At 44.7% G+C, this 26,668-nt stretch overlaps 1 protein-coding gene across 3 annotated transcripts in view; it reads right to left on the reverse strand.

Annotated features, from left to right (window-relative positions):
- Positions 1-170: 170 nt before the first annotated feature.
- LRP4 (LDL receptor related protein 4) overlaps positions 171-26,668 on the reverse strand; it is an 81,418-nt gene continuing 54,920 nt past the window's right edge. The window contains exons 8-39 of one of the 3 annotated variants that reach the window (XM_050334822.1): positions 26,413-26,538; positions 24,004-24,129; positions 23,426-23,560; positions 23,123-23,248; positions 21,931-22,161; positions 21,514-21,670; positions 20,935-21,152; positions 19,822-19,998; positions 18,993-19,118; positions 18,059-18,267; positions 17,372-17,453; positions 16,631-16,736; positions 16,157-16,358; positions 15,637-15,826; positions 15,254-15,385; positions 14,155-14,295; positions 13,342-13,428; positions 12,966-13,137; positions 12,719-12,881; positions 12,245-12,470; positions 10,559-10,862; positions 10,010-10,228; positions 9,581-9,715; positions 9,221-9,329; positions 8,749-8,893; positions 8,107-8,220; positions 7,694-7,817; positions 6,623-6,690; positions 5,912-5,999; positions 5,266-5,407; positions 4,647-4,715; positions 3,411-3,517 (exon numbers count right to left, since the gene is read on the reverse strand). In XM_050334822.1, coding sequence (XP_050190779.1) covers positions 4,671-4,715; positions 5,266-5,407; positions 5,912-5,999; positions 6,623-6,690; positions 7,694-7,817; positions 8,107-8,220; positions 8,749-8,893; positions 9,221-9,329; positions 9,581-9,715; positions 10,010-10,228; positions 10,559-10,862; positions 12,245-12,470; positions 12,719-12,881; positions 12,966-13,137; positions 13,342-13,428; positions 14,155-14,295; positions 15,254-15,385; positions 15,637-15,826; positions 16,157-16,358; positions 16,631-16,736; positions 17,372-17,453; positions 18,059-18,267; positions 18,993-19,118; positions 19,822-19,998; positions 20,935-21,152; positions 21,514-21,670; positions 21,931-22,161; positions 23,123-23,248; positions 23,426-23,560; positions 24,004-24,129; positions 26,413-26,538 — 4,625 coding nt within the window. In that variant the 3' untranslated portion in view covers positions 3,411-3,517; positions 4,647-4,670. Of the gene's footprint in view, positions 3,518-4,646; positions 4,716-5,265; positions 5,408-5,911; positions 6,000-6,622; positions 6,691-7,693; positions 7,818-8,106; positions 8,221-8,748; positions 8,894-9,220; positions 9,330-9,580; positions 9,716-10,009; positions 10,229-10,558; positions 10,863-12,244; positions 12,471-12,718; positions 12,882-12,965; positions 13,138-13,341; positions 13,429-14,154; positions 14,296-15,253; positions 15,386-15,636; positions 15,827-16,156; positions 16,359-16,630; positions 16,737-17,371; positions 17,454-18,058; positions 18,268-18,992; positions 19,119-19,821; positions 19,999-20,934; positions 21,153-21,513; positions 21,671-21,930; positions 22,162-23,122; positions 23,249-23,425; positions 23,561-24,003; positions 24,130-26,412; positions 26,539-26,668 lie in introns of all 3 variants that reach the window. The other 2 variants (XM_050334821.1, XM_050334820.1) reach the window with 2 other exon arrangements.

Consider the following 26,668-nt stretch of genomic DNA (forward strand, 5'->3'; position numbering starts at 1 on the left):
GGTACAGTGTGTGCTACAATCAGGTTATTTGAAGAACCCAGATCTGTTTCTACCTTCTTGCTCCTCTCAAATGAAGCAAAATTGAGGTTCTGTGCAAACACGTTGGGAGCTCCTCTTTCAAAGGAGAGTCCAAATAACATGCATGATTCACAACCAAAAGCCAGACAGAATAGTTAAGAAAAGCTAAATTTATATTAAATTATCATCAACCCCTAAAATACTGAACACAGTGGTTAAATAACTCCAGAAAGTCCAATGTCTCCAGTGAGTAACGTTAAAACCATTACACAGGAACACACGGAAATCACTGACGTTAGCTCAGGACAGACAGGAGAGAGGTTTGCTTTTTACATAGTAAATCAGTGCTCAAGAGATCATCCTCCAGTAGCCTTTCTACATTCTTTACATCCTAAGTGCAACGAGGGTCTTCTCTTCCCCAGAACAGGAAACCATGAGCAACCCCTAGACAGCATCTCACTGGGGCTGTCTCTAGAAAAAGACACTAATTTCTGCCCACCTCACTGATAGAGGACAGGCTGTGTGACATCTTGTTGCTCCTTTTCACCATAGTCGTTTGAGGAAGAGAGCAGAGAGCAGTTATGAATGGTTGTTAGGCTGGAGTGTGCAGGGTCCCTCCTAAGAAGCAGCAGAGAATATTGATCAAGGTGGAGATCACAAGCACCATGAGTTGTTGAAAAGACTGTGTTTTTCCTTTCCATTCCACACTTGTGTCTCGGACAGCAATTATTTTAACAGGCTGACTGAATCTCAAGTGACAGGTCTGGGCAGATGTTTCCCTTCACCCCTGTCCCACCTCATGATTTTTGACGCATGTTCACTAAAGCTATTGGGGCAAAAAAACCCCAAACAACTAATTCCAAAACCCAAAGAAACCCTGCTCTCTGACAAGTCACAGCCTTCCGCCTCAATCCCCTCACTCCCAGCCGTGATGCCCCTGCCCCTACACGTGGTTTCTTTTCAAATCGATTCTTCTGCCTACACTTGAGCCCTCCGGTGTTGTCCCTGCATAGGGCGGCTTAGACGGGCAAGGTCCGTGTCAGTGATACACACTCCTCTCTCAGTTCCCAGATGAGTCCACACCTCAATCCAAAAGTGCCTCTGCCCAACAAAATCAATGCTTCCCAGGCTGGAGTCAACCAAATAAATAATTAAATAAAAATCTAATTAAAAAAAAAATAAAAATAAATCCCTCTGGGAATAGGGAAGAATCCCACATTAACACAGGGAAATTTCCAAGCCTTAGCTCCAGTTCATTTTCCACAGGAATATACACCAGTCAGCCCAATGGTGCAGTTATGGACAGAGTTTCAAGCCACCTAGCCAGGCTGAAGCCGCAACCTTCCCCTTTCTGCAAAGCTACCCCTGCTGTAAAAAGTACGGCCAACCCACTGGCAACTGTTGTGTTTTTCAGGGGTAGCCAGCCTGTTAGTTTATAAACAAGGTTAGAGCAGCATAGGGTGATTTTCCTTTTTTTTCTTTACTAGCTGGAAAAGTATCGCACGGGAGATGCACCCTCTCCCTACCTCTAAACCATACCCCTCGTGTATGTTTTGCTCTCTTTACACCGTGGGTGGGAATGTACTTGACCTCTTTCTAAGAGATAAAGAGGTTACAGAGTTTGCAGTGAGAAATTCTTCACTGGAAAGTTCTGCTTCCAAGTATCTGGCTTAACACTTAATATTTTACCATGAAGGTATCCATGTGACTTGAGGGGTTAATATAAATCTCATTTTTAAAGAAGTGTCAAGAGATTTTTCTCTATCTTTTTTCCTTCTCAACAAACAGATGACAAGAGAATATGAAAAAGTGGCAATAGTCCTTAGGAGCATGCAAGCCTCAGCTCCAAATTCTGCTGGGCTGTAGCTGCAAGGGTAGGATGACATTCCCTAGAGGGTAAAGGCCTTGAAGGCCAGAGAACAACTGAAGCTCATGCAGCTGATGGGAAAAATTACTTGGCAAGGAGGGCTATTCAGTGGTAACAGAAGAATTTAAAGTGCAATTCTATCTGATAAACAACTACTTAAAATGGCCCTTGCAGCTCCCTTATTATTGTCTCCCATTCTGGGTCAAACGGGCTCAGCCTAGTAATAAAGCAGTTCCTAACTATCAGCACTGAGCATTCCCCTGGGAAAGACTCAACCTAGGAATTCTCTTGTCCCTTATTATAGGAGGTCCTAAAGGCCAAGATAAGTGGGACCTTGCAAAACTGGGACTAATGGAGACCCAGCAGATTTTCTTTTTCATTTTTTATATATCAGTTACGCTAATTCAAGTAGAATTTAGGTCTTGCTGAGATCCATTTCCTCCCATTAGCTCTGTAGAGCTAAGGGAAATACCAACCTCTTCATCCCTCAAGTTCAGCACTCAGACTCCAGTACCCACAGGGAACAGTTCCGAAAGGGCCATTTGCTGACTCTTGTTTTTCCAGAGTAGAAGAAACATGTTTTAACGGGAAAGGCGAGAACAGTGTCCGCTGCCAGCAACAGACACAGTGCTCCAATCTGAGCATTCCCTAAAGTTTTTAGTAGCAGATGAAAAAGTAAGCAGTGATGTTCTCACGAAGTGAGTCATGGCAACTGTGGTTACCCTCTTTATGCCTTTTAAAAGGTGACCTGATGCTGTGTCAGTGTCCTCTTGAGCCGCAAAGTATACCCCATCTATACCAAGACCTCTCTCAAGTCAGAGACCCCTCAACACCAAGGCTCAAAGAGTGCTGCTAGTGCTGGAATGACTAGGGGTACTTCTGTGACCAGGAGCCAGCAATGAGGCAGCTCTGCTCTCTTCATGGGCATTGACCGTGAGCTGGATGTCACAGGACTTGCACGTTGCCAGGGAACACAGACTCTGAACCAGATTCAGGCCAGGGGAGTCACTGCAAAAGTTAACGTGGCAGCTTCCAGGAAAAGGGAACATATAAATAAACCACAGACAGTGAAAATGAGTCAAAAGGGTCTCTGGGTTCCAACCCACCCATCCTCCCTCTGCAACCACAACAGCACAGCTGCCCAAGCTCCTTGCTGAAAGGCAGTCCCAGTCTCAGGGCCCCTTATGAAAGAGGCTGGTCTCTGTGCCCTTCCTTGCCCAGCAGGCAGAGTCCTGTCTTTTTTGTGCAGAGCAGAGGGTAGGGAAGGTCAGAGCATTTTCCAAAGTCACGTGCACTTTAGACTTCACTCTCTGTGGAGGGCTTGCGTTGGTGTTTCCAGCCTGTATCTGGGAGTGAGCCACGCCGTTCAGGAGTGGCTGCTGCTGTGTTCACACTGCTGCATTCAGACTGTTCTTCCTGTAGCAGCTGCTCAGTTTCGGTGTCATCCAGTGAACCAGAACTAGCCTGGATAGAGACCGTGTCTGTCTTCATACAGACGTGGTCCCGGAGGATCCCTCCTCGAGAGCTCCGAATCTGCTTAAGGTCATCCCACTCGGAATCATCACTCGATAAAAGGCATATCCCCTCCACAATCTTGATCTTCTCCTTAGTGTAGCTGTGGTCAGGACCAGTCTAGGGAGCAGACAGATGAATGAAAAAAATACATCTATATAAAAATATAGCAAAGAGCAATGCAGAGCTGGAATGAAGACAGTGAAGCAGAAAAAAAGCTGGACCTCAATGTAAACAGCCACTGGCTTTAACTCCCACAACTTTCCCTTCAGCTCTTTACCACCCCTAAACAAATTTTTCCTGCAAGAGCTCTCATTCCAAATTCCATAAGACTTCAAACTATGGAAGGGGAATGAGGATGAGCTCACTCTTCTAATTCAACTGTATAGATTCCCTGACAGCAAAGAGTAAGAACACTGAACTTAAAAAGGAAGAAAAAACCCCACCGAACAAAATGGGAAGCAGGAACAGACTAAAAAACCTCATGGTAAAAGTAGGCAGGGAATCAATTCTAGGTCTGAAATATATTTACATCTGAGCCATTCTAGATTTGCCTCTCAGGAAAACACAGCTGGAATACCACTGTTGAGTTGGAGTCTCATAGTGATACAGGGGAAGGAGATTATACAGAAACAACGGAAATGATCAGAGGCTAAAGGAACCACACTGAGATTAAAGTAGTGAAATCTGCCTAACTTGGCTCACTGACAAATAAGGAGCATTAGAATATTTGAATATCCCTGAGGGGGAAGTAGAGGGGGTGGGGAAATATACATTTGGGTATATCTAGCAGCATCAGAATTAAGAGAAAAGTGGAAAGGATTTAGATTCCCAGATAAATAATCCTGGCTTATCCTTTGTAGATAAGGCTAAAATGGCATGAAACTTTGGGAAATCTATTGCATAGTAACTTTGAAAAACCAAGTCAGGGAAAACTCTCCCCTGCATAAGTCTTGCTGTGATCCCTGCTAGGGGAACTAAGTGATCTAATAGATTATCATAAATAGTCCTGCAGAAATTATCATTTTGAAATCTCGTATATGGAGTATGAATAGCCAAAGCCAAGACCAAGGAATCTGCCATAAAGAATTACTTATACTTTCTTGACAGACAGTAGAGCTGGTTTAAGGACAATAAAAGCAGGAGGGGAAAAAAACTCAAGAAAGAGCAATTAGTATGGGACAGCGCTTAAGCCACACAACAGAACTTGAGTGAGGGATGCAAGATCAAACACACAGAGTAGTGATACCTGACATGAGGATGTGGACGGAAATCAGAAGAGAGAAGATGAGAAGCTATCTGAGTGATAAGAAAGCTTCTGAGGAAAAAAGAGAGGAGAAACTAAGTGCTGCAAGGTATCATATTAAACCCTCTCCATCCTGTGGCCAGAAGTGTGGACCTCTGAAGGCCTTGAAAATGCTCTATTTAATGAGGGCTCTGGTTTTTAATCTATCCCACCCCTTCCAGGCAGTGCACAGCCAGGAGCCACATTCTTGTTACCAAACCCCTTCTGGTTGCCTGGTTCCCCTGGTGACTGTCCAAAGCAACCTTGGTGCAACAGTCACTAACTGAGACCTGTATCCAAGGAAGACAATTACAATTTACTCATGTACTTTGAGGGCCAGCAATCAATGCACACGAAATACTGTGGGAGTGGGAAAAGAAGCAGAGAAATCAAATTCACTACAGCTCACGGGGGAAGAAGTGCTACTGGTTGACCTCCTTAGCAGTCTCAACAATTCACTGAAGCTGTTCTCCTCTGTCCGAGAAGTAAATGCTGACAAGTTGCAATGTTTGCACATACTGAGGCCCGTTATACCCAACAGCAGCTTGAGCTGGGCTCTCGTGTCCTTAGCAGCAGCTCTTACCTCTTTCTTATAGCACAACTGGTTGTACATGGTTGGTTTGGGAATCGATTCAATCTTCACCTCCTGGGTAGATGTCCGGTATGAGGGATTACTGTAGGTTAAGTTCCCCACGCCAGGGTCCGTGAACTTGGACTTATTATGCCTAGAGGGAGAAAGCGCTCAGAAAAGACACTGCCAGGATCCAAAGTTCCTGAGAGCTCAGCAAGTGGAAAGCTCCAGTAATCTTCACTTCCCTCAAAGAGGAAATGCTGGCTTCACCTGGCTCTTCAGCTACTAGTCCATTTACTAGCTGCAAGTACAGCAAGGCACTGCCATGTAACCACAAAAGCTATACTGGGAGAAACTGGTGAAATTATCTGGCAGAAAGCACATGAGCTCATACATCAACTGTGATATGAATTATCTCCTATCCCTGTCCAGAACTCGTAAGGTCTCTGCAGAAAATAAGGCTTCAGGTAATAGAACCGTATTCCCAACACTTCAGAGGCACAGGACTCAAACCTTGCAAATAAAATCATCGAGCACTGCTTCCAATGGAGAACAAAAGGGTTGTAAATGACAATAAAGATTAAGTGCTTTCAGGAGCTTTCTCCTGAAACCCTAGAGTTTCCTATTGGCCAGGAGAGGGGGAAAAAAGATCACTTACCTATATATAATTAAGGCAGCAATAAGCAGCAAAATAAACAAGATGCTGAGAAGACCTCCAATAATGTAGCTGACATGCAGTCCTTCTCCTGAAAGTGAACATCAAGGGTAATTTATGCACTCAATTTTCACTGGATAATACTGACCTTGGTGTAATGCCTAATGTGGGGGGTTTACCCATACAGAAGTATGTAAAGCAAAATGTCAGCACATCAAGGTTTAACAGAGGATTTTGTTTGGCTTCATATGAAACCAAACATATTACGATCCTTCCTCCCACTCAGGCCTCAACAAACCAAGGAGCATTGAGATCTCTGTCATAGGGTTGGAAAAGGAAGAGATAGACCCCCTTGCTGACAGGTTACTCCTGCAGTAGGAAACAATTACCCTAATCAACCATCTTCAACTCAACACAAAAGGGAACAGTGAAGAAGAGTATCATTAATGGGAAGAACCCAATGGATGAGGTATGGGATGAAAGAAAACAGAACTATTCTTCAGACCAAAGTGTCATTTGGAAAAGTCCCCAGAGAGGTTAATAAACGTCTGGGACTGATGTTCACCCTTAGATGCACTTTCCTCTGCTCAGTGGGCATTTGAGTAATTCGAGTCTGAGTTTCAGAAATTTGGATTTCAGACACCATGGACTGAATGCCCTTGGCACATCTGGAGGAACAACGATAGTGGAGAGGAGTTAAAGAAAGGAACTCACCCATGGTTGCCAACACTGCCTCGTTGGCATGAGTACACAAGCCTTGCCTAGCATCTTTGTCAGAGCAGCTGAATGACAGAAGGACAAATAGTTACTGCAAGTAGAATCAACAGTATCAAAGGTATAAAAAACCAGGATGGAACAGGCTAGCACTGATATCCCTTCAATTTTCAGTTCAACAACAGAGGTCTTTTTCCTTTCTCTTCTTCAATATTCTTCTGTATCCAAAGAAGAGAGGACCATATACACATGTATACAGGGGTGTGTGCATGTACGTATCAATCATCAGTCTGCAATATTCTTATATCTAAGTCGTTCTAGATTCACCTCTCAGGTACACAGGTATACATGTGTATGTATCAGAAAACAAATTTCAGCATCTGTGCTGAAGCAAAAATCCAAACATCTCAGAGTCAGCACTAAGACATTTCTATCCAATAATTCACACTCAGCAAAGTAGAAGTTTTGTTTTGTAAATAACTCAGCCATATATTATGGAACATAATTTTTTTGTGAGCTGTATACATAGCAGGCTGTAGGGAATTAGCAGAAAAAAAAGTCTCTTAACTACCTGCATTGTAACTTTAAATATTAGAGTTGCCAAGTTTCTGTTCTGCCCCAAGCAAGCTATCCCATTGTAGCCAGGGCAGAAGCACATCCTCAGATGTCTGTGTTAGGTCTAAGATGTGTCAGTGAATTAAAGCAACACTCTCCTGCCCTCCTCTCAGAAAAGAGTTCTCAAAATTAGGAGTTCAAAAATCGATCAAATAAATAACACATGGTCTAAGGAGGATTTTAACACTTCAGCACAGTCACTTCAGCCTAGACACAATTTCAATAGAACAGACAGAAAGATTCTGCACCTCTTTCTTGCCAGCTCAACAATGTTCTGCATTCTTTGTCATAGTATTATCCCCATTAAGAATATGAAATATGGAGCTGGAATAGCCTCTTTTGGCTAGGGATAGGTCCATTTCGATGATGACAACCAGAGGGGGCTTGCAAAAGCTGTGGCACCTTGCAAAAGCTGTGACTTTCACACCCCAATTCCAAGAAAACAAGAGCACTTACTTTCCTTCTGCTGCTTCCAGAGACGTGAGAGGTTTGGTTGTTGAGGTATCCACTCTGCCAGGTGGTGTTTGACTTCTCTCCCTTACACTGGTTGGTTCAGGACCAGGGGGCACCACACCAGGAACTAGAACAACAGAGAAGAATAAGCAGGACCCCAACACTGTGGGACAGATGAACAAGTCTGACTGGTCATTTCTGAAACTCTATAAATTATATGAGCAGCTTTCCCATCTCAAACCCAGTCTGTCAGCAGAAGGCTCTATAGCTCACAACTGCCCACCTCATTTCCAGTATACAACTCTGCGTAAGATTTATACACTGGAGAGCCTCAGCTGCTCTGGCTGCCACTGCATAAGTAGTAGCAGTGACTCACTTATGGAAGCTACTACCCAAGGGACACTTTGTAAACTCACTAGTAGAACAGGGCCGCCCATCTGGTTCATCCGGACACGCACAGATAAAGTCAGAAGCCCTGGCAAAGCAGAGGTGAGTGCAGCCTCCATTGTTCACTCCACAAGCATTAGTACCTGGAAGGAACAAACAATTTCCTAAATATGTTGCATGTGACCAGGTAGGATATCAGAGCAACCACCTTTTTTCCTGCTCAGCCAGAGATAACTTTGTAGAAATCCAGCAACTTACTATGCTTTTGGCACGTGCCCTTTGTCTGACTAACAAAGGGATGACAACAGCCAGATACTGATCAGATTAGGGCAGTCTTGAAATAAAGGCACTGGAAATCCTTAGACAGAAGCCCAGACAACACAGTTGCACAGATGAAAAAATTAAAAGCTCACATTCTTCTGTTTTAATACAATGTTAGGTGAACAACACAGAAAGTAACACTTGGCAATCAAAGCTCTAACAGAACACCATTTAGAAGTACTTGACTGAAAAGTCAGAGGTAGACAAGGGATGTGCTGAAGGAAGATGTATTAGTAGTCTGAGTATAAGAAAGGATGTCATCCTCACTAGACATCCATAGTAGCACAGTGGTTTCAGAGTTCCATTGGTCTACAATTAGCATTTTCCTGAATCAAGGTCCTCCTATTTACCTGTCTGCCTCTGAGGGGAAACCACAATGATATCCATCAGTCCCTCAACATTGGCCAGGACTGTCTCTTTGTTCCGCCCAGAGTATTTGTCCACTCTCTGGATAGATTTCGTCTGCCAGTCAGTCCAGTATATCCATCTATCCTGCTGCTCAGGGAGACAGCAAAGAAAAATCACAGCTGTTAGCATGTTTAGCCACGTAGACACAAGATAACTGGAAAAGACATACCCAGTGGCAGAAGGCCCAAAACAAAGGCCTTTTCAAATCCTTACCCTCTTACCATAAAGAAGATTACTGTCTACACCCCACAGGAGTTCAGACAAACTTCCTTTACTAGCTCCAGAGAAGATAAAAGTGTTATCTCCTCAGCCATCTTGGTTTCCCCAGGTTGTAACACTTCCCCATCCCAAACTCCACTGTCCAAACTCATCAACACACTATGGATAACAGTGGCAGCAGGAATATCTTCTCACCTGTGTCAGAGCAAAAGGATGTGACACCTGGCTGACCAACACTTGCCGTAGCTTCCCATTGAGATCACAACTCTCTATGCGATCAAGGTGTGCATCCACCCAGTATATCCTGAAGGAACAGGGAAAGAGATTCCATCTATACAACCCCTCTTCACTTTCTAGTCATTCACTAGCCAAGATCATGGAATCATAAGATAGATCAGAAAAAAATACCACTAAAAAAACCAACCAAACAGAAAACAAACCACCCCTAAAACAAACCCAAACACACAGTGCCACTCCAATAAACAAAGCTAAGAGGGCTAAAAAATTCATTACATCCCTTAACCCTATGCAAGTATAAGAAAATCTTTCACTGACCTCCTGGTGTCATAATCCAAAGTCAATCCATTGGGCCATCCTAGGTCAGTGTTAATCAGGATTTTTCGTTCAGAGCCATCCAAGTTTGCCCGTTCAATTTTAGCAATGTGACCCCAATCTGTCCAGAAGAGGTACCTGAGAAAAGGAAGAAGAAAAGATAATTTCATTTAGCCTAATGGAAGTTCTGGTTATGAATGAAACCACCAGGTTCTTCGGTTCAAGAAAGACAATACGGTGTGTAGCCTGGTTCTCACAGCTATCTACCAACCTTCAAATTCACTGTCTGCCTGACTAAATGTCACTTGGAGTCAGCCCCTTGCTGGTACCTGCAGATTCACATGGCACTTCTCTTCTTCCTCCCACAACCTCCTCTTCCAATCTGCCTCTGTACAGCCCTTCTCCCTGCCCCACCAATAACCCCATACCTACCCCTTCTTGGGAAAGACAGCAATGGCTCGGGGCTCATCGAGGCTGTTATTGATCAGCACTTTCCTGGAGCTTCCATCCAGTCTAGCTACTTCAATGGTATTGCGTCCTGTGTCTGTCCAGTAGAGGTTCCTGGCAACCCAGTCCACTGCCAGGCCATCTGTAGTCTTCAAACCCTGACCAATAACAGTTTCCATGTTGCTGCCATTCAGATCAGCCCGTCTGGATGGAAACCAAAGACAAATGGTGGTGAGGAATGGGTAGCTCCTGGAAAACCTTCACACCTCCATATGTTATCACCACCAACCACAGGGCCACTGCATACTCCTACCTCCCTAATACCTTTTTCCCCATAGTCTCCATTAGGTTAAACACCTTCAGCATTTAGTTCAGTGATATAGTGTACAAAAGAGAAGGTGTGAGTAGTGGTTTAGTGCCAGCATATCAGTCTACCCAATTTACTGGCACACTCCCTGTATGGCTCACTGTGGCACAATCAGCACAAGTTACTGGGTGACCTGGGCACCAGCAAAGCAGATGACTCATACCTACCTGATAACATCAAGAAATACATCTGTGTAGTAAATCTTGCCATCCACACTATCATAGTCCAGAGAAATCACGTTGTTCAGCTCAGGGACAGGTATGTGCACATCCGTGTGGTCACTGGTGTCCAGTGAGATACGACGGATGGAAGCACGGCTAGAGAAAAGTAGGTAGGTCTCTGGAGAAGAGTCACATGTCTGCTCATCTCTCTTCAGCTGGATACCAGTGGGGCAGGCACAGGAGAAACCAGTGGGATGAGGCAAGCAAAGGTGGGAGCAGCCACCATTACGAACTCCACATTTATTGAACCCTTTAGAAACAGGGAAAGCATAGTTTAAGGATCCCACAGACCAAAGCTTTATATAAAAGGCTACATACACACACAACTTGCCAGTAGCTGAATTCATCCTTACCACCTCAGCCTTGCTGGGAATCTACAGCCCTTCATACAGAGACATTCTCCCTTCCTCTCCATGATTCGTGGTGGGTATGGGCATAGTTGGCAAGGAGAACAGGAAGGCCCAGAAGATGAGGAATCATAAAATGCAAAATCTTGACCTGCATTCCTTGCAAATCATAGCTTTTCAATGGAAAAAGGAACAGCCAAACGCCCACTGATTCATGCAACTGCAGTTTAGCTTCATTACTGCTACAAATGGTAATGCTGACAGAAAGATCCAACCCTGTGGGGAAGCAGTGTGACAATGCACCAGAGGCCAGGCTGACAAAGAAGCTTCTGTTTCAACTTAGCTACACACAGTGGCAAGTAAACAAAGGCATCAGAGAAGCCTGCTGAAAGTGCCTGACATATTAGGGTCATTTTTTTTAATTGTAAAAAACCTAGCATACTACTTTATCACAAGGGAATAAACTCAGAAGATAGGTGCAGGGAGTGGGAAGAAGACAACGGGGATACGATGGCTCTAAACTTTTGGTCAGCTTTAAGTAATATTGCAAAGTTACACTGTAAAGAGTGATGTTCTGCTGTTGGTAATCACAGAAAAAGCAGCACAGGTTTCTGTAGAAATATACTGGGGAAATTCTACTGAAACAAAGCCACAGCACAAAGCAACAAGTTCCACTGAAGAACAAGGAGGCAAGATGGGGTTGTATGGGGTCCCCAAAGAGTAACAAAGAATTGACTCTGTTATGGAAGAGTTGGAGAGCATGATATGCATTAAGAGCAACTAAAGCTGCAGAGATTTTGCAAAGCAAAGTGGTAGACAGGAAGACTAAACCTGCAATGATTGGGACAAAATACTAGAACTTGAAAAAAGATTTCAGCAACCAGTTTAAGAGGAATTAGTGTCTTTTGGAGTTATAAAAGGGAAATTGTCCAATGCCAGTAGACTCTGGTGAAGCCTAATAGGGCATGACTCATTCAGTCCTCCTAAGAAAGTGGCTCTGCTGTGTGTGAGAATGAGGTTGTCAGTGCAATCCAGTGAAGGAAATGGGATGAGTGGTGTCAAAAGGCATGCAGCAGTAAACAAAGACTAGACCTTTAGGGTTGGGTAAACAGGGAAATGTAAAAAAATAATTAAAGAAGAGGGAAGAAGAAAAGAAAAGCTGATTTTTGAGAAGTTACTCTATCCCTCATGCTTCACACCAAAGGACTTTTTTCAATGACAGCTCTGAAGGACTGCCCTAGTCACCACAGACACCCAGTGATTTAGGGGCAGCCTAGGAACTTACCCAGGGGCCGCGCCCTATCGACAGCTTGAATGTCCATGAGGCCAGGCAAGTTTGCCCTCACCAAGATGACATTGGCACCGGTGTCCTTGTCAGCCCTGTGAATGCTGCGGGTTTGCCAGTCAGTCCAATAGATGTAAGAGTCCAGCAAAGTGAGGCCATAGGGATGCTGCACTGGAGACAGCAGGGTGCGGCGGTTCGCACCGTTGAGATCCGCGGCCTCGATCCGCTAAAGGAAGAAGTAAAACATCAGTTCCATACTAAAAGCACTGCTCCTCTTGCTAGCACTTACTATATCAACAGGGAAACAGAGTCTAAGTGAGTGATGTTATTCAGGTTCACCCTCCCCCCATTGCCCAAGCTCTCAGAAAAGCTTACATTCCCCTTGCTCTTTTGAAAGCTTGCTCAAGAGCTTCAAAAAAGCCCCCAGGCTACCGAAGACCCGAAGACAAATAATGTTGAAGAACAGAATCAGACCTCAGTGTGTGCATCGGCCCAGAGCAGTTGGGATCCAGCCTTATCCACTGCTAGTCCATTAGGCCAGCCCAGGTTGTTGCTAATCAAGACCACACGTCCAGAGCCATCCATCCCAGAGCGTTCCAGCTTGGCATTCTCACCCCAGTCAGTCCAGTACATATACCTGGGGAAAAGTCAGCAAGTATTATGGAAAATGAGACCAGAAGTCCTGTGTTAACCCCTAGATAATTCTCTTGACGACACTAACCCCATCTCGTGGTATAAAGCTATTGCCCGAGGGCTGTCCAGGTTCTGCCAGACCAAGACTTTCCTCATGGAGCCATCAAGGTTGCCTACTTCAATCCGGTTAGTTCCTGTATCTGTCCAATATATCTTCCTGCCAATAGCATCCACAGCCAGCCCATCTGTAGTCAACAGACCTGAGAAAATAGAAAGACATATTGGTCACAGGTTATTCTCCCAGCTTACCCAGGAACTTCTGGTATTCCTCTTGTCCATTTCATAAGGCAGCTGCTTTAGGCTTTGCTTGCCTTTCCACCAAAAATTTATTCTACCAGGGTATCAGAGAATTACTTTTCATGGAGTGTGGAGGCAAGAGGTTCTCAGACCAAAATTTCCCTCACCCGTAGTGATGATGTCCTCAAATTGTGAGCCATCAAGGGCAGCCCGACTGATTTTTCGTAGTGTGCTGTCTGACCAGTAAACCTTTCCTGCATGCAAAAAGGAAAAGAAACTTGAAAAAGCCCAGAACCAAACAAAACCAAAACAAATCCCAACAACCAAACAGCAAAATCCTTAAAAAACTGAGCCAGGTCTCTGACTACCAGCTACACCATTCAAAATGGATCTGACTGCAAAGAAATAACAACAGAAAAAAGATTATTAAGCTAAAGCGATAAAACAGTACAAATTATCTTGTTCCAGTTCTCCCTCAAATATGTAGGAGTAATGACGCTCTGACCTTTACACAAGGACAGAGAACACATAACACTTTACCAGCTAGTAGTAGAGTCCCACATCTGGTTTCTCAAAATGTCCCAGAGGACAGCAATTAGAACATCTACCTTACCATGCAACAGTGTGTTTACATCCAGCCCAGTATCAGATTTTTACTATATACGAACAGCCAGACTCTCAGCTCTACTGCTGCAAAAGGCCTCAGCAGGAGGAAGACTTTCCTAAATCTGAAACGCAGAACCACCCCACTCAGTACAGCAGGCAGCATTTTTCCAGGATTTTGGAGTTCTCTGTTTCCTATAAGGATATTCCTTTCCTTGTTGGAAAGCAATTATTTGCAGCACATACTAGAAAAAACCCAAACCTACCCAAATCCACAAGCTACAGTGAGATCTGTGTCTGGGTTTTTACTCAGACATTTAGATATGAAGTCATTTGTTGCCTTTCAAACACAGTCAGATACACTGAGAAGTTCAGACCTTCACGAGGATCCACTCCAATAGCAATGGTGTTCTTCATGGTGACATTGACTGAGACAACAACATCTGCAAAGTAGGGGATATCCAGAGAGACCATCCGGATGTCAGTCCTTCTGGCAAAGATCAGGAAGCTGGTCATTCCTGCAGAGTTGAAAATGAACAGATACCAGCAAGGAACAAGTTCAGTCAACTGTATTTATCGAATTCTGGAGGTTACATCCACTTCAGTGGAAAAGGGAAAGTGTCTCAGGCAGATGTTGGCTTATGGACAGTCTGTGTACAGAAGCTTTACTGAACATCATTTAATGCTTCTTTACATTCAAGTTTAAAAGCAGTGCATTCATACAAGAGTTACTTCTAAGATGTGTGGGAAATGGGAATTAGGAGTCATTTTTTCCCACTACAGAGAAAAAGTAGTTCTACAATGGCCTGAAGCCAAGTGCCTTCCACAAAAAGAGTCCTCCAAAAGTGGGTCAATGGGAGGAGTGTAATCAGACCTATTAAAGAATATAGCACCTTGTAATTAAAGAATTCACCTTAAGATTAGGGCAAAAGTATGAGGGAAAATGTGGCATCTGGTTTAGTCACCTAACATCATTTCAAGAAAAACTTCTTCATCAATCGAGTAACCAGTAAGTTTCTCCACAGTAATTCCTGTGAGGGAGCCCAGCTGGTTCTGGGCTCTCTGTAAGCTGAAATACCGAAGATGGAACACCTACACCTGGCATAGGTTCAACCACGGACAGTAAGGACTGTGACACAGAATGGGTTTCCTGTCAGGAGTGCTGACCTATTGTATTCAGACATGTGTGGCTATGGCCAATCATGAGTTGTTATGTTAGTGGTAAACCAATGGTGTGTATACATGTGTCACCTAGAACGGTATAAAGGAGCTAGCTACACTGTTGTAATAAAGTGAGCTGGTATCATGAAGCCATGTCGTGTACCACCCCAACCCACGACAAATTCCCACTGAAACTGAAGGTACAGGCACCAAATGGGTTTCTCAAGGTATAAAGTAGGTAAGCACATAAAAGTGAACTTTGTTCTCTAATAAGGCAAAGGCAAAATGTAGCTGTGATACAAAACTGCAACTCACCAGGGGAGCAGGTCTTGCCATCAGATTGCAGGTTGATCCCTGTAGGGCAGGTACAGCTATAACCTTTTGGAAGTGGTGCCAAAAGACACAGGTGACTGCAGCCTCCATTGTTAACTTCACAAGCTGTACGTACTGTAGAAAAGAGGACAAGAAATCCATGAGTCAGTGGCACTCGCACAAAAAAGGGATGCAACAGCTATAGAAACGCATTCTAGAATGCCCTTAAACACCAAGTTGAGGGTTAACTCTCATGCTTTCATATTCCAAACAGACGCTTTAGACAATGAGGGCTGACAGGTCAGCTTCTTGCAGCAGAGAAGAGTGCCACACAGCAGAGCCTGAGCAAGCTCTCAGCTCAGTGCGGTTTGGGGTGAGCTCTGTACCTTGTGGCCTGTGCCGATGGAAAACATGAATATCCATAAGGTTCTCCAGATTGTCCTGCAGTGTTTTTCGAGACTGCCCAGTCTGTCTATCTGCGCTCTGGATGCTTTTGGACTGCCAGTCTGTCCAGTAGATTCTCTCGCCATAAAGAGTAAGCCCAAAGGGGTGAGGCAGATTGCTCCCAATCAGCACCTGGTCAGATTGTCCCCAGGCCCCCCCCAAAAAAAAATATTACTAAGAAGTCACTAAGGAGAAGAGGCTTCCCTTACCCACTCTCAACATCATAACATACAGTCACGGCAAAAGGAGAGTGATGAGGCAATGTTAGTGCTCAAAAGGAGCTTCTGTCACACACAGTGTGCAATTGAAAGGGAGCTCTTTTTTCCCAGTGACAACAGCTGTGTGCTTTGATTTGTAAATTTCCCTTTCAACTAGAAAAAGAGGCAGGGGCCATCAGCACTCTGTGCTCTAGGACTTACACCTCAGGCTCCCAGACTTCCTCATCAAAGATGGTTTCCTTACCTTCCTGTTGCTTCCATCCAGACTGGCATACTCGATGGTCTTCATGCCGGCATCTGCCCAGTACAAGCGTTGTGACTCATAGTCAATGGCCAAGCCATTGGGCCATGTCAGGTTGGAGGAAATGATCACCAAGCGGTTTGAGGCATCCATACCAGCACATTCAATTTTTGGGTTGGCTCCCCAGTCAGTCCAGTACATGAATCTGAAAAGAAGTCCAGACAGGAGTGAATGCCCACACTTTTTCACTGCCTCTACGGCCAGGCAGCGTTACAGAGCAGCAAGGGAGCCTGGTGCCTTCAGGCCCTAGCAGAAAGAAGCATTAGACTAATATTGTACTCATGTCCAGCCTTGGGTTCTTGTAATGTACCTAAGATCATACCCAAATTTATATACCTTCTACACAAAACCAAAGAACCTGAACATCTTCAGACATGCAAGAATTGCTGTGTCATCCCAGAAGAAAGAATCTCCTACCCTCCAACAGGGTCCACCACAATATCTCTAGGTCTGTCTAGGTTCTCCCAGATTAGAACTGTTCTCATGGTCCCATCTGTGTTGGAGACTTCTATCCGATCTGTTCCTACAAAAATCAAGAGAAAATTACAAAGAGATCAAAGACCTCTGGAATTGCAAGAGATAAGGCAAAAAAAATTCCATACAACAATGCATTCTTCCCCTCCCATCCATCTCTGTTCATAGATGGAAGATAGGTAAGAAATGGGGCTCAAAGTGTCACTTTCCATTCTCTCAAGTCACCTCTGTAGCTGTTACTGATGTGGAGTCCTGTGTGAACATAAACCAGTTCTTTCCTAAGCCCCCAAGGTATCTACACAGGCGTGAGAGAACAGCTAGAAAAGAATAATCTTCCTTACATCTCTCTAAACTGTGACTCTCCAGCAAGGGAACATCCTCCAAATAGTACCTGCTGCACCCCAAGATACACTGTTGGAAGGTCTGCAGCAAGACAACAGCGATGCTTGACTTCTACTATAAATCTTTCTACAGAATTAGTACTGGGGGTACTGCAAAGAGAAATAAACTAAGGGTTTCACCTCAGTTCATGCTTTGTTACCAGCACGAGATGAAACATGAGATTTTTTGCTACACAGAAACAGACAAATTTGGAATGAGACAGATAGAACTACCCAGTTGATTTTCAGTTTTCTCCATGAATAAGAAAGACAGAAATCTAGGTAAAGCAGAGGATCCCAGTACCTGCATCAGTCCAGTATAGCTTGTTGGTGACCCAGTCAATTGCCAGTCCAGCTGGACTTTCCAGGCTAGTGTCCACCACAACCTAAATAAAAACAAAAAGGGAAAGATCCTAAGTGAAATTAGACCTTAGGGAGAAAGCACTTGCCCAATGCACTACCCACTCACAATGTTAACTTCCAAAAGGCAAAAGCCCAAGCAGAGTAAAGCCATACAAGAGAGAGCATTAAGGACTTAAAAGTTCAAATAAGGCTTCCATTTGGAGAAACATCTATTTTTCATGCCTGTTCAAACTGCAAATCCAAATGTTGAACTCTGTTCCCCTCATTTATAGTAACATTAGCCTAAGGGCACGTGCAAAAAGCATTCCCAAGGAGTATGACTCTTGTTCCAAATGTAGAACATAACACAGGATTTAATACTTCAGATTTTTAGGGCTACAACAAAGGAATTGACTGCAGCTCACAAACTACCATGCTTCACATCCCTATACAAGCAGAAAAATATACCAAACTTGTCTATGAAGTGTCTAGTGATCTCAGGGCTCTTCTGAGCCAGAACTAGGCAAACCAGAAAAAATCCACCATGAACCACAGCGCCCTAAAAGGCCAGAGTATCCCAGCAGCTTCAAATCTGATGCTCAAGCAGTCTCCTGGATAGATGAACCTCCACACATAGTTAACACTGTACCTCCTGGTTTGATCCATCCCATTTTGCTCGGCTGATTGAGTCAGTGCTAACATCTGTCCAGTACACATAGTCATCCTTTGAGTCCCAGTCTAGAGCCACAGCACTGCGAACATCAGCAAGGGGGATGACATCGTCTGACAGGTCATCGGTGTCAAAGCTGATCCGACGGATGTCCATCCTTCGGGCAAAAAGCAGGAACTTGTCAAGACCTGATCAAAGGTCGAAAGGTCTTCTTTTAATTTCTCTAAGTTCAACAACACAGTGATAGACAGACAATTCCCTGATATATCCACAACCTTAACCACCTATGTAATTTCTCACTGGCAAGTCTTTGGTCCTTTTTTTTTTAATTGGAAGCAAAATATCACTGGGAGACGATGGGTGGGGTGGATGGGCAAGGGGGAACAGAGTAGTTGTGAGCTCTCCCCTGAGGGGTAACCTATGCTGAGGGAACAAAGCCATATTCTTCAAAGAATGGCACAGACCTCCCTCCAAATGCAATAGCTATATGAAAATAGCTCTTGCAAATCTAGGAGATAGTTGGTCAACTTCTTTCACTTGGTTGCAAACTAAGAGAAACTGCACCAATTTTTTGAATTTTTTGTCCATTAATGACACAGCTCTTATGGGAGGTTCAGGGAGACAATCAGCTGTGTCAGGCAGCACAGCGCCAATAGCAGCCCTGAAATAAGGACCCAAGGATGGAGTTTCTCTGTATCCCCACCCATAAAGCCTAGTGAGGGCAATGAGAACGCACAACAGGGGAATGCATCAAAAAGGTGAAGCATCCCCTGGTGGGACCTTAATACTTTTAACTCAGTCTACTCAGCTGCATTTCCTAGGAAGCAAGTGCTGCTGATGCTTATGCCCACTGCCAACCCTCTGCCACCCACTGAACATCTGAGCATGCAGACTGTGGTCCCACCTCACTTACTCTGGGCACAGGCATGGCTGCTGGTCTTGCGAAAGCCCGTGGGGCAGGCGCAGGTGTAATCCTTGCTGCTCGGCAGGCAGAGGTGAGTACAGCCCCCGTTGTTGTCCCCACAACGGTTTCTCCCTGCTCAAGTAGCCAAATAAGAAAACAACCACGCATAAAACAAAGAGTAACAATAAGAGGAAAAACATCAGCTGAGGTGTCAAAATCCACAAGGATATGGTAACTCGTCTACCCAGAAGTTAACTGACAATAAGGAAACATATGACAGAGCTCAAGTGCCGCTTGGACAATGCTCTCAGGCATGTGGTGTGACTCTCGGGGATGGTCCTGTGCAGGGCTAAGAACTGTACTCGATGATCCTTGTGGGTCCCTTCCAACTCAACATATTCTGTGATTCTATATAAACTAAAGTACTAACTCCATTTTTAGAGCTCAATTTTAAAATAAATTTAAATAAATCCACTTTAGAGCAGATTACGGCAATTGAAGAGGAATAAGGGAGGTGGCAGTCATTACTATGACCACTTATGAGCTTTTGCCCCCTCCCAAAACAGCTCTTGCATAAACAAGCCCCAGGTATTTCCTACTGAAAGGTCTCTACCCCCGGTGTCAGCAGGGGGAGCTGCGGTAACACCCAACTCCAATGTACCGGGGCTGAGCGATCTCAGCAGAACGGCCGGTGGAGCCAGTTCTGCAACAGCACAGGCAGGGATGTGCCAACACACATGTGGCGAGTTCAGCCTGGCCATCTCCCCTCTTTACAGGGTGATGGGTGCCTGCAGGTCTTCTTGTGGCTCCACTGGGTCTCTACCCTCACCGCAGTTACCTGCTGGCTGACGCTGAGGATGAAGTGTGTGGATGTCCATAGGGAAGTGGAGCTTATTGCGGATGATCTCCTGGTTCTTGCCTGTGAATTTGTTGGCGCTGTTGATGCTCTTGGTGTGCCAGTCTGTCCAGTACAGACTGTCCTCAAACACGGTGATAGCAAATGGGTGCGGGAGCCCTGTAATAGACATCCAGTACGGGGATATAATCAGGTCTAACACAACTCAGGTTAGTAGGGAGACAAGGGAAAGCTCTTTCCACTGCCCCTTAGGCTTTACTACAGTCAACCTGCTCAAAACACTTTACACTAATATAACAGACAATTCCTCTCTGCTATCATATAATCATAGAACGTTAAGGGGTTGGAAGGGACCTTAGAGATCATCTAGTCCCAACTCCCTCACCATGGGCAGGGACACATTCCACTAGACCAGGTTGCTCAAGGCCTCTTATTCAACCTGGTTTTGAATACTGCCAGGGTTGGGGTATCCACAGTCTCCCTGGGCAACATGTTCCAGTGTCTAATCACCTTCACAGTAAAAAATACCTTCTTAATATCTAACCTAAATTTCCCCTCCTTCAATTTGTATCCATTACTCCTTGTCCTATCACTACAGTTCCTAGTGAAGAGTCCCTCTCTGGCTTTCCAGTAGGCCCCCTTCAGGTATTGGAAGATTGCTATAAGGTCTCCATGCAATCTTCTCTTCTCCAGGCTGAACAGCCCCAATTTTCTCAGCCTGTCTTTGCAAGGGAGGTGCTCCAATCCTCTTATCAACTCCGTGGTCCTCCCCTGGACTTGCCCCAACAAGTTCCATGTCCTTCCTGTGCTGGGGACACCAGAACTTAAACAGCACTCCAGGTGGGGTCTCACAAGAGCAGAGTAGAGAGTGAGAATCATCTCCTTCAATCTGCTGGCCATGCTCCTTTTGATGAGGCCACTGATGACTGGGTAGCAAACCCTATCCCTCAGTGGTGGCAGAATTCATTCCACAGTGAAAGAACAGGAGACAAGCACAGAAGCAGAAGCCAGTGTCTCTGAAACTCAGAGTACCACTGTGCTACTCCACTGTCTTTACTGCAGAGAGCACTCCCCGTACGTAGCGCCGTTACTCACCTTGGCTAATAACAGCCTTCCTGTTCCGCCCATCGAGGTCAGCCCTCTCAATGACATGATGCTTGGCATCCACCCAGTACATTCGATGCCCTGCATAGTCAATGGTGAGTCCATTGGGCCAGAAGAGGTGCGTATCCGCAATGATGCGACGGTTAGAGCCATCCATGTTGGAATACTCAATACGGGGAGTGTTGCCCCAGTCCGTCCAGTAGATAGTACTGAAGGAGGCAGGGAGAGACAGGCTAGAAAACTCATGGCTCACACACTGCACCCAGCATCACTCCCTATCAGGGCAAAACAATCTGTCCTGTGATGTTGAGCATGACACTGGGTCACAGCCATGGGAGAAATGACAAGCCAGCAAAGTAACACCCAGCATTTTCAAACTGGTGAAAGCCAAAGGACCCAGAGCAGGATTAAGGCTCTGAAGGCTCCCAGCATTGCCAGGTTCCCCAAACTTGCAGTACCAAATGAAGGCTTGAGCCCAGAGGCAACCTTTGTGACCAAGAATGGGGTTTTCAATGCTCACTTAGAAGCACATGCATGGAGGGCTCACTGGGGTCCTACATTTTCACTTACCCCTCCATAGGATGTAGGGCAATTGCTCGTGGTTTCTCCAAGTTCTGCCACAAAAGCACTTTCCTGTGAGTGCCATCCAAGTTTGCTACTTCAATTCGAGATGTCCCAGAGTCTGTCCAGTATAATTTGTCATGGATCCAGTCAATAGCAAGTCCACCTATCTCCAAGAGAGAATTAAGCACAGAATGAAACCATGCATCAGCACAGAAAAATAGTTCCCTTTTTCTCTCCACTTCACAAGAAGCCCAGTTCAGTCCTCCCACCAGCCAAGATTAACTCCAGTGGGACACTCACCTTACATCTATTCCAACCAACCCATACCCTTGGCTCAGGGGGATGCACTTCATTCTGAATGCTGGGTACCCACTTTTCTCCACTCACCCACCCCAAGCTGTTGCCTTTTTTGTGGTGACGCACCTGGGCTCTCCAGTCCTGTGGAAACCACCTCTTCCACATTGCTACCATTCAGATTGGCCCTCATGATGCGATCAAGTGTGACATCAGACCAAAACACCAGCTCCTTGCTGTGGTGGAAGTCAAGGGCAATGGCATTTTCCAGGTTGTTCAGGAGCAGCGTATACTCCGAGCGATGAGGCAACACTTGTCGGATATCGATTCGATTGGCAAAGAGCAGCACTGGCTCTGGCCCTAAGAATACATGGAAGGACAGCATTAGAGTATTTGACAGCATTTGACAGGGTCCTGCCTACCATTCCCTCTGCACCAAGTCCCAGAACATAGTTTTGCAGTACTGGCAGCAAGAAATCAACCCCCAAATGCAAAACACTTCAGAGAGCTGTTTTCACATCCTCATCAACTCCAAGATGAGCAGTTTTAAACCTTCTGGCAAACATTAACTCAGCAAGAAGTAATCATTCCAGGTCCCACCTAAGCCACCTCATCTCAACCTCTGAAACCATACCACTAGGCAGCCACTTGGCAGCTGGACACAGTGTTTTTTCTCCTATATCCATCTACTAGCCATGCAAACACATGCTCTCCTACATCTCCTACCACAGACAGGACACAGCTGAGACCTGCCTCAGCCAGATATAAACTCAGCATGCACTTTCACTGCAGAGAAAAAAACCCCAAAATAGTATCAACATCCTAACATCTTAAAACTTGAAATGGAATTTCTAATTCCTCAGCTTCTACATTAGAGGAATAAAGTGTATAGATGTCCTTAAAAAAAGGTGGATGTCCATACAGCAGCCATTCACAGCATTCAGGATTAGTGACCAGCATCAAAGGTCAAACCACGAGGAGGTGTAATATAACATCACTGACTGGAAAGGTTAAGACAGACACAGAAAGCTGGTTTTGTCCCAGGGTCTGGGTCACCAGGAATGACAAGGAACTAGGAAAAGAAGGTAAGGGTCCTTTCTGCTGACAGGGAAAGGAAAGAGTAATCAAAAATCACACAAAATTTTCACAGGCATTCACCAACAGCCTGGGCATATCTACTACATATCCAGGTACTTCCTTTTGCTCTCATGTTGGCTTGGTGTACAGCACAACGCTGCCAATAAAGCATTAGAAACATAATTATGAGAACTGGACCAACACACACCCCCCAGTTGTGCTGGCAGGTTGAACTTCCCTTTACCTAGAGCTTTGCAGCTACGCTTGTCAGGTCGCAGCTCGTAGCCTTGCTCACACCAGCACTGGAAGCCTCCTTCACTGTTGGTACAGCCTTGGCTGCAGTAACCTTCCTCAGCACATTCATTCACATCTGCGTGTTACAGAGAAAGGGAGAAAGTTACCATTAGATAGATAGATCATCAACAAAGCAGGCAATCTCATCTATAGCTTGCTTAATGCTTTCACACTCTGATTTGCACCTTGTCATAGCCATCCATTTCAGACATATCAAAGCAGCAGGGAGGAGGTTACTGCTCCAAAAACCCACCTTGGCACGATCGGCCATCTTCCAGGAGCCTGTAACCTGTGTGGCAAGTGCACTGCACCATCCCTCGTACCATCTGGCACTTCTGAGCACAGCCACCATTGTTGACATTGCAATTCTCCTCCCCTGTTCGTGGACCTGCAAAAGGAACACGTGAAGACAACTGAGCTGAAACCACAAGGCAGCTGCTTTTGCCCTCAGCTGTTAGGCAGCAGTCATCCTTCAAACCAAGCTGAGCAAGAGAGAGGGCACAGGCTGTGCTGAAAGTTTCTTCTTCACAGTCAGAGCTCTCCTCTGCAGGCCACTACTAAACTGGACAGTAGATCTCAGAATAACATGCTTTTAGGATTCACTGTCTCTGCAGACAAATGTTAATATCTGAGATCATAATCTTCTCCCCATTATTCCTTGTGTGCAGTCTGTAAAACCATGAAGGCCTTTTTCCTCAGTCTTCAACTCTCTCCCATTATCACAGTCCAGGCTTTCTTTCTTATACATATTCTTCAGTAACATCAGACAGACTCTCACACATTACAGCGCCTCCTCCATTTGTGTTTAAGACTGAACTTGAGAGGACTTACGGCAGTTTTGATGTGGGCTCTCATCACTACCATCTCCACAATCATTTGCTCCATTGCACAGCTTCCTCTGGCCAATACAACGCCCATTCCCACACAGGAACTGGTCCGAGGCACACTGAGGGGTGCCTGCAATAGAAGGAGGGGAAAGTAGTACACCACAGCTTACTGATGGAACAACAGCCATGGTGAAGAAAAGGATACAGAACATTTTATAAGATTTGTTACAAACTTTTCATATAAACACAAATCCATGACTTCCTCTTTCCTTGAATTCAGCTCATCTCACACATCTTACAGTTCCACCTATCTTTACGCTGATTTGTAGGCCTGCAAACTCTCCTCCAGTCTGAGTCCACTGTTGCTTTATTGTGAAGTTCAGCTAATGAGTTTCTCTCAGAATGACTGGAAGGTTCTGGCATAGCTCCTTTTGGTTCCAGATTCTACAACCCTACTCAGTGTGTAAAAAGGAGGAGTCAGTTCTTCACTTTAATCATCTGATCTGTCACCCCAGTATGGCTATGGATCTTAAGCCTGCCTAGGAAGAGCATCTTGTCCAGCCCTAAAGGCACTGTGCTGGACTTGAAAGGAGATTTACACACATCCTTCAATCTGAGCTCAGGCAACAGGATTTCACACAAGCTACATGCTTAAACTTCTGCTGTTGGCACAGAGACTGTACAGAATTCTTATAACTAATACTGTTTGTAAGAACTTTCCCAATCTGATTGCTTCTTCAGTAATAACTGCGCTGTCCTGTTGCCTCTTATATTTTGTACCTCTTTAGCTGACTTGGTTATTGGTTCCCAAATCATCACCCTCTGATAATCTTAGGAAGGTAACAGGACAATACAGTTACCAGCAAAGAAACAATAAGACTGGTAGACTGCATGTAAGCAGCATGGAAAAGCGTAGTCATTAGATTAACAACAAGTACGGTTAAGAACAGACACACCAACTGGGAACATAAAACCAAATCACATGCAGATTCACTTTTCAGAGCACAGAAATACTTAATATGAAGGATTATGAAACTTGGATTTCATTTGTCACATTGAACATAAAGATCCTTACACCAGTTGATCGCCTAATATTTTAGGAGTCTTCTCTCTCATGACTAGGCTTCGCGAATGAAGATTTGAGAAGGGCTCTACCCACAGCCAATAAAAATACAATTCTTCTCTAAAACCAAGAGGATTTTACCTCTTGCTACAGACATTGGGACATAAATACACATTCTGCTTGGAAGTCTCAATTTAATTGTTACCTTCGGACTGTCACCATAGACCTAAAGCAGAACTGCATAACTAACCTTACAGTAACAATAGCTGTACTCAACCACATTGGGATTGGTTTGAAGTGGAAAAGTTGAATTTCAGGCTCTGGAAGCTTGACTTGGCTTCTGGGTGGCAAATGTTCTTTCAGTACCTCTAAGTACTTTTTTTTATCAGGATGAGGAAACCGTTTCATCTTTAAGTATAATTGCTTTTTCCAGGATCACCACACTGATGCTCATGACAGCTGACCAATCTGAAGCAGCTGCTCTCAAATGGCTACAAATGCCTGTCCACGTCCTCTGAATTCAGCTGTCCTTGTAGAACGCTCCTGAACAGCCCCAAAACGAGGTACAGTTCCACAAATCCATTTTGTCACCCCTAAATTCCGTTTAGTAATCCCACTGATCCAGCAGGGTCAGTACACATAGCTGAGCTCCACTCAATAGGATAAATGCATGGACCAATACATGCTATTCCTCAGCAAGGCCTATTAGGCATCCTGAAGGCTTTAAGAGAAGACTCTAGACATTCCTTGAATCCTGCCACAACACTGGAGACTGTTGAAACTCTCCATTTCTCCATAACCATTACCACACAAAAGAATGGTGATATGTAAAATGATTACTAAAAAAAGTGACTCCTGAGTAAATATCTAAGGGGAAAGCTGACACCTTTAGCCTCTAAAACAAAGGCTTTATTCTTCCCTTCCACTAAATGTCCTTTCTGATTCCACTGCCTGCTAGAATTGCTTGGTAATTTCAAAATGCAGCATGAAAGCTATTCCAAATTATCTAGAAGGCGTAAGTTAGACACAGCCCATCTGACAAAGGTAGCAACAGTGCACATTATTAATGTTTCCAAGTCTGAATGGAATAGTCTCAGGGCTCTGTGGTAATTCATAGTGTAGGGACAGGAGAGAAAGATAGAGGAATCTGATACTTGACCAGAAAACACCATCAGCTAAGTTAGTTCAAGCACATAGACTTGCACAAGTTTGCGAACATGTAAGACAGACCACAAATCCCATTTTTTGGGAAGGACAGAAACTCACTGAAGCAATCCAAAAGAGACTTCACCACCTATTACCTTGAGGATGGAAATATTAGCTATTAAGCAGCAAGGCAGCAGACCAAACCTGTGTTCTCACAGTTCTCCTCGTCACTGTTGTCGGAGCAGTCGTCTTCCCCATCACAACGCCAGGACAGACGGACACAGCGCCCTGACTTACAGCGGAACTGGTCAGCTGTGCACATAGATGTAGCTGAAGAACGAAAAAAGGAACATTAGATGAGCAAGAAGGATCAGAAGAGATCCAATTACAAAGCTAAGAGTCCCAAACACTCTTTTGCAGCCACAGAAACTGAATGCTTCCACCAGTTTCCAGCACTCAC

This window comes from Myiozetetes cayanensis, unplaced genomic scaffold (genome assembly GCF_022539395.1).
Source record: "Myiozetetes cayanensis isolate MyiCay16 unplaced genomic scaffold, myiCay2020 scf6-25, whole genome shotgun sequence".
Taxonomy (NCBI): Eukaryota; Metazoa; Chordata; class Aves; order Passeriformes; family Tyrannidae; genus Myiozetetes; species Myiozetetes cayanensis.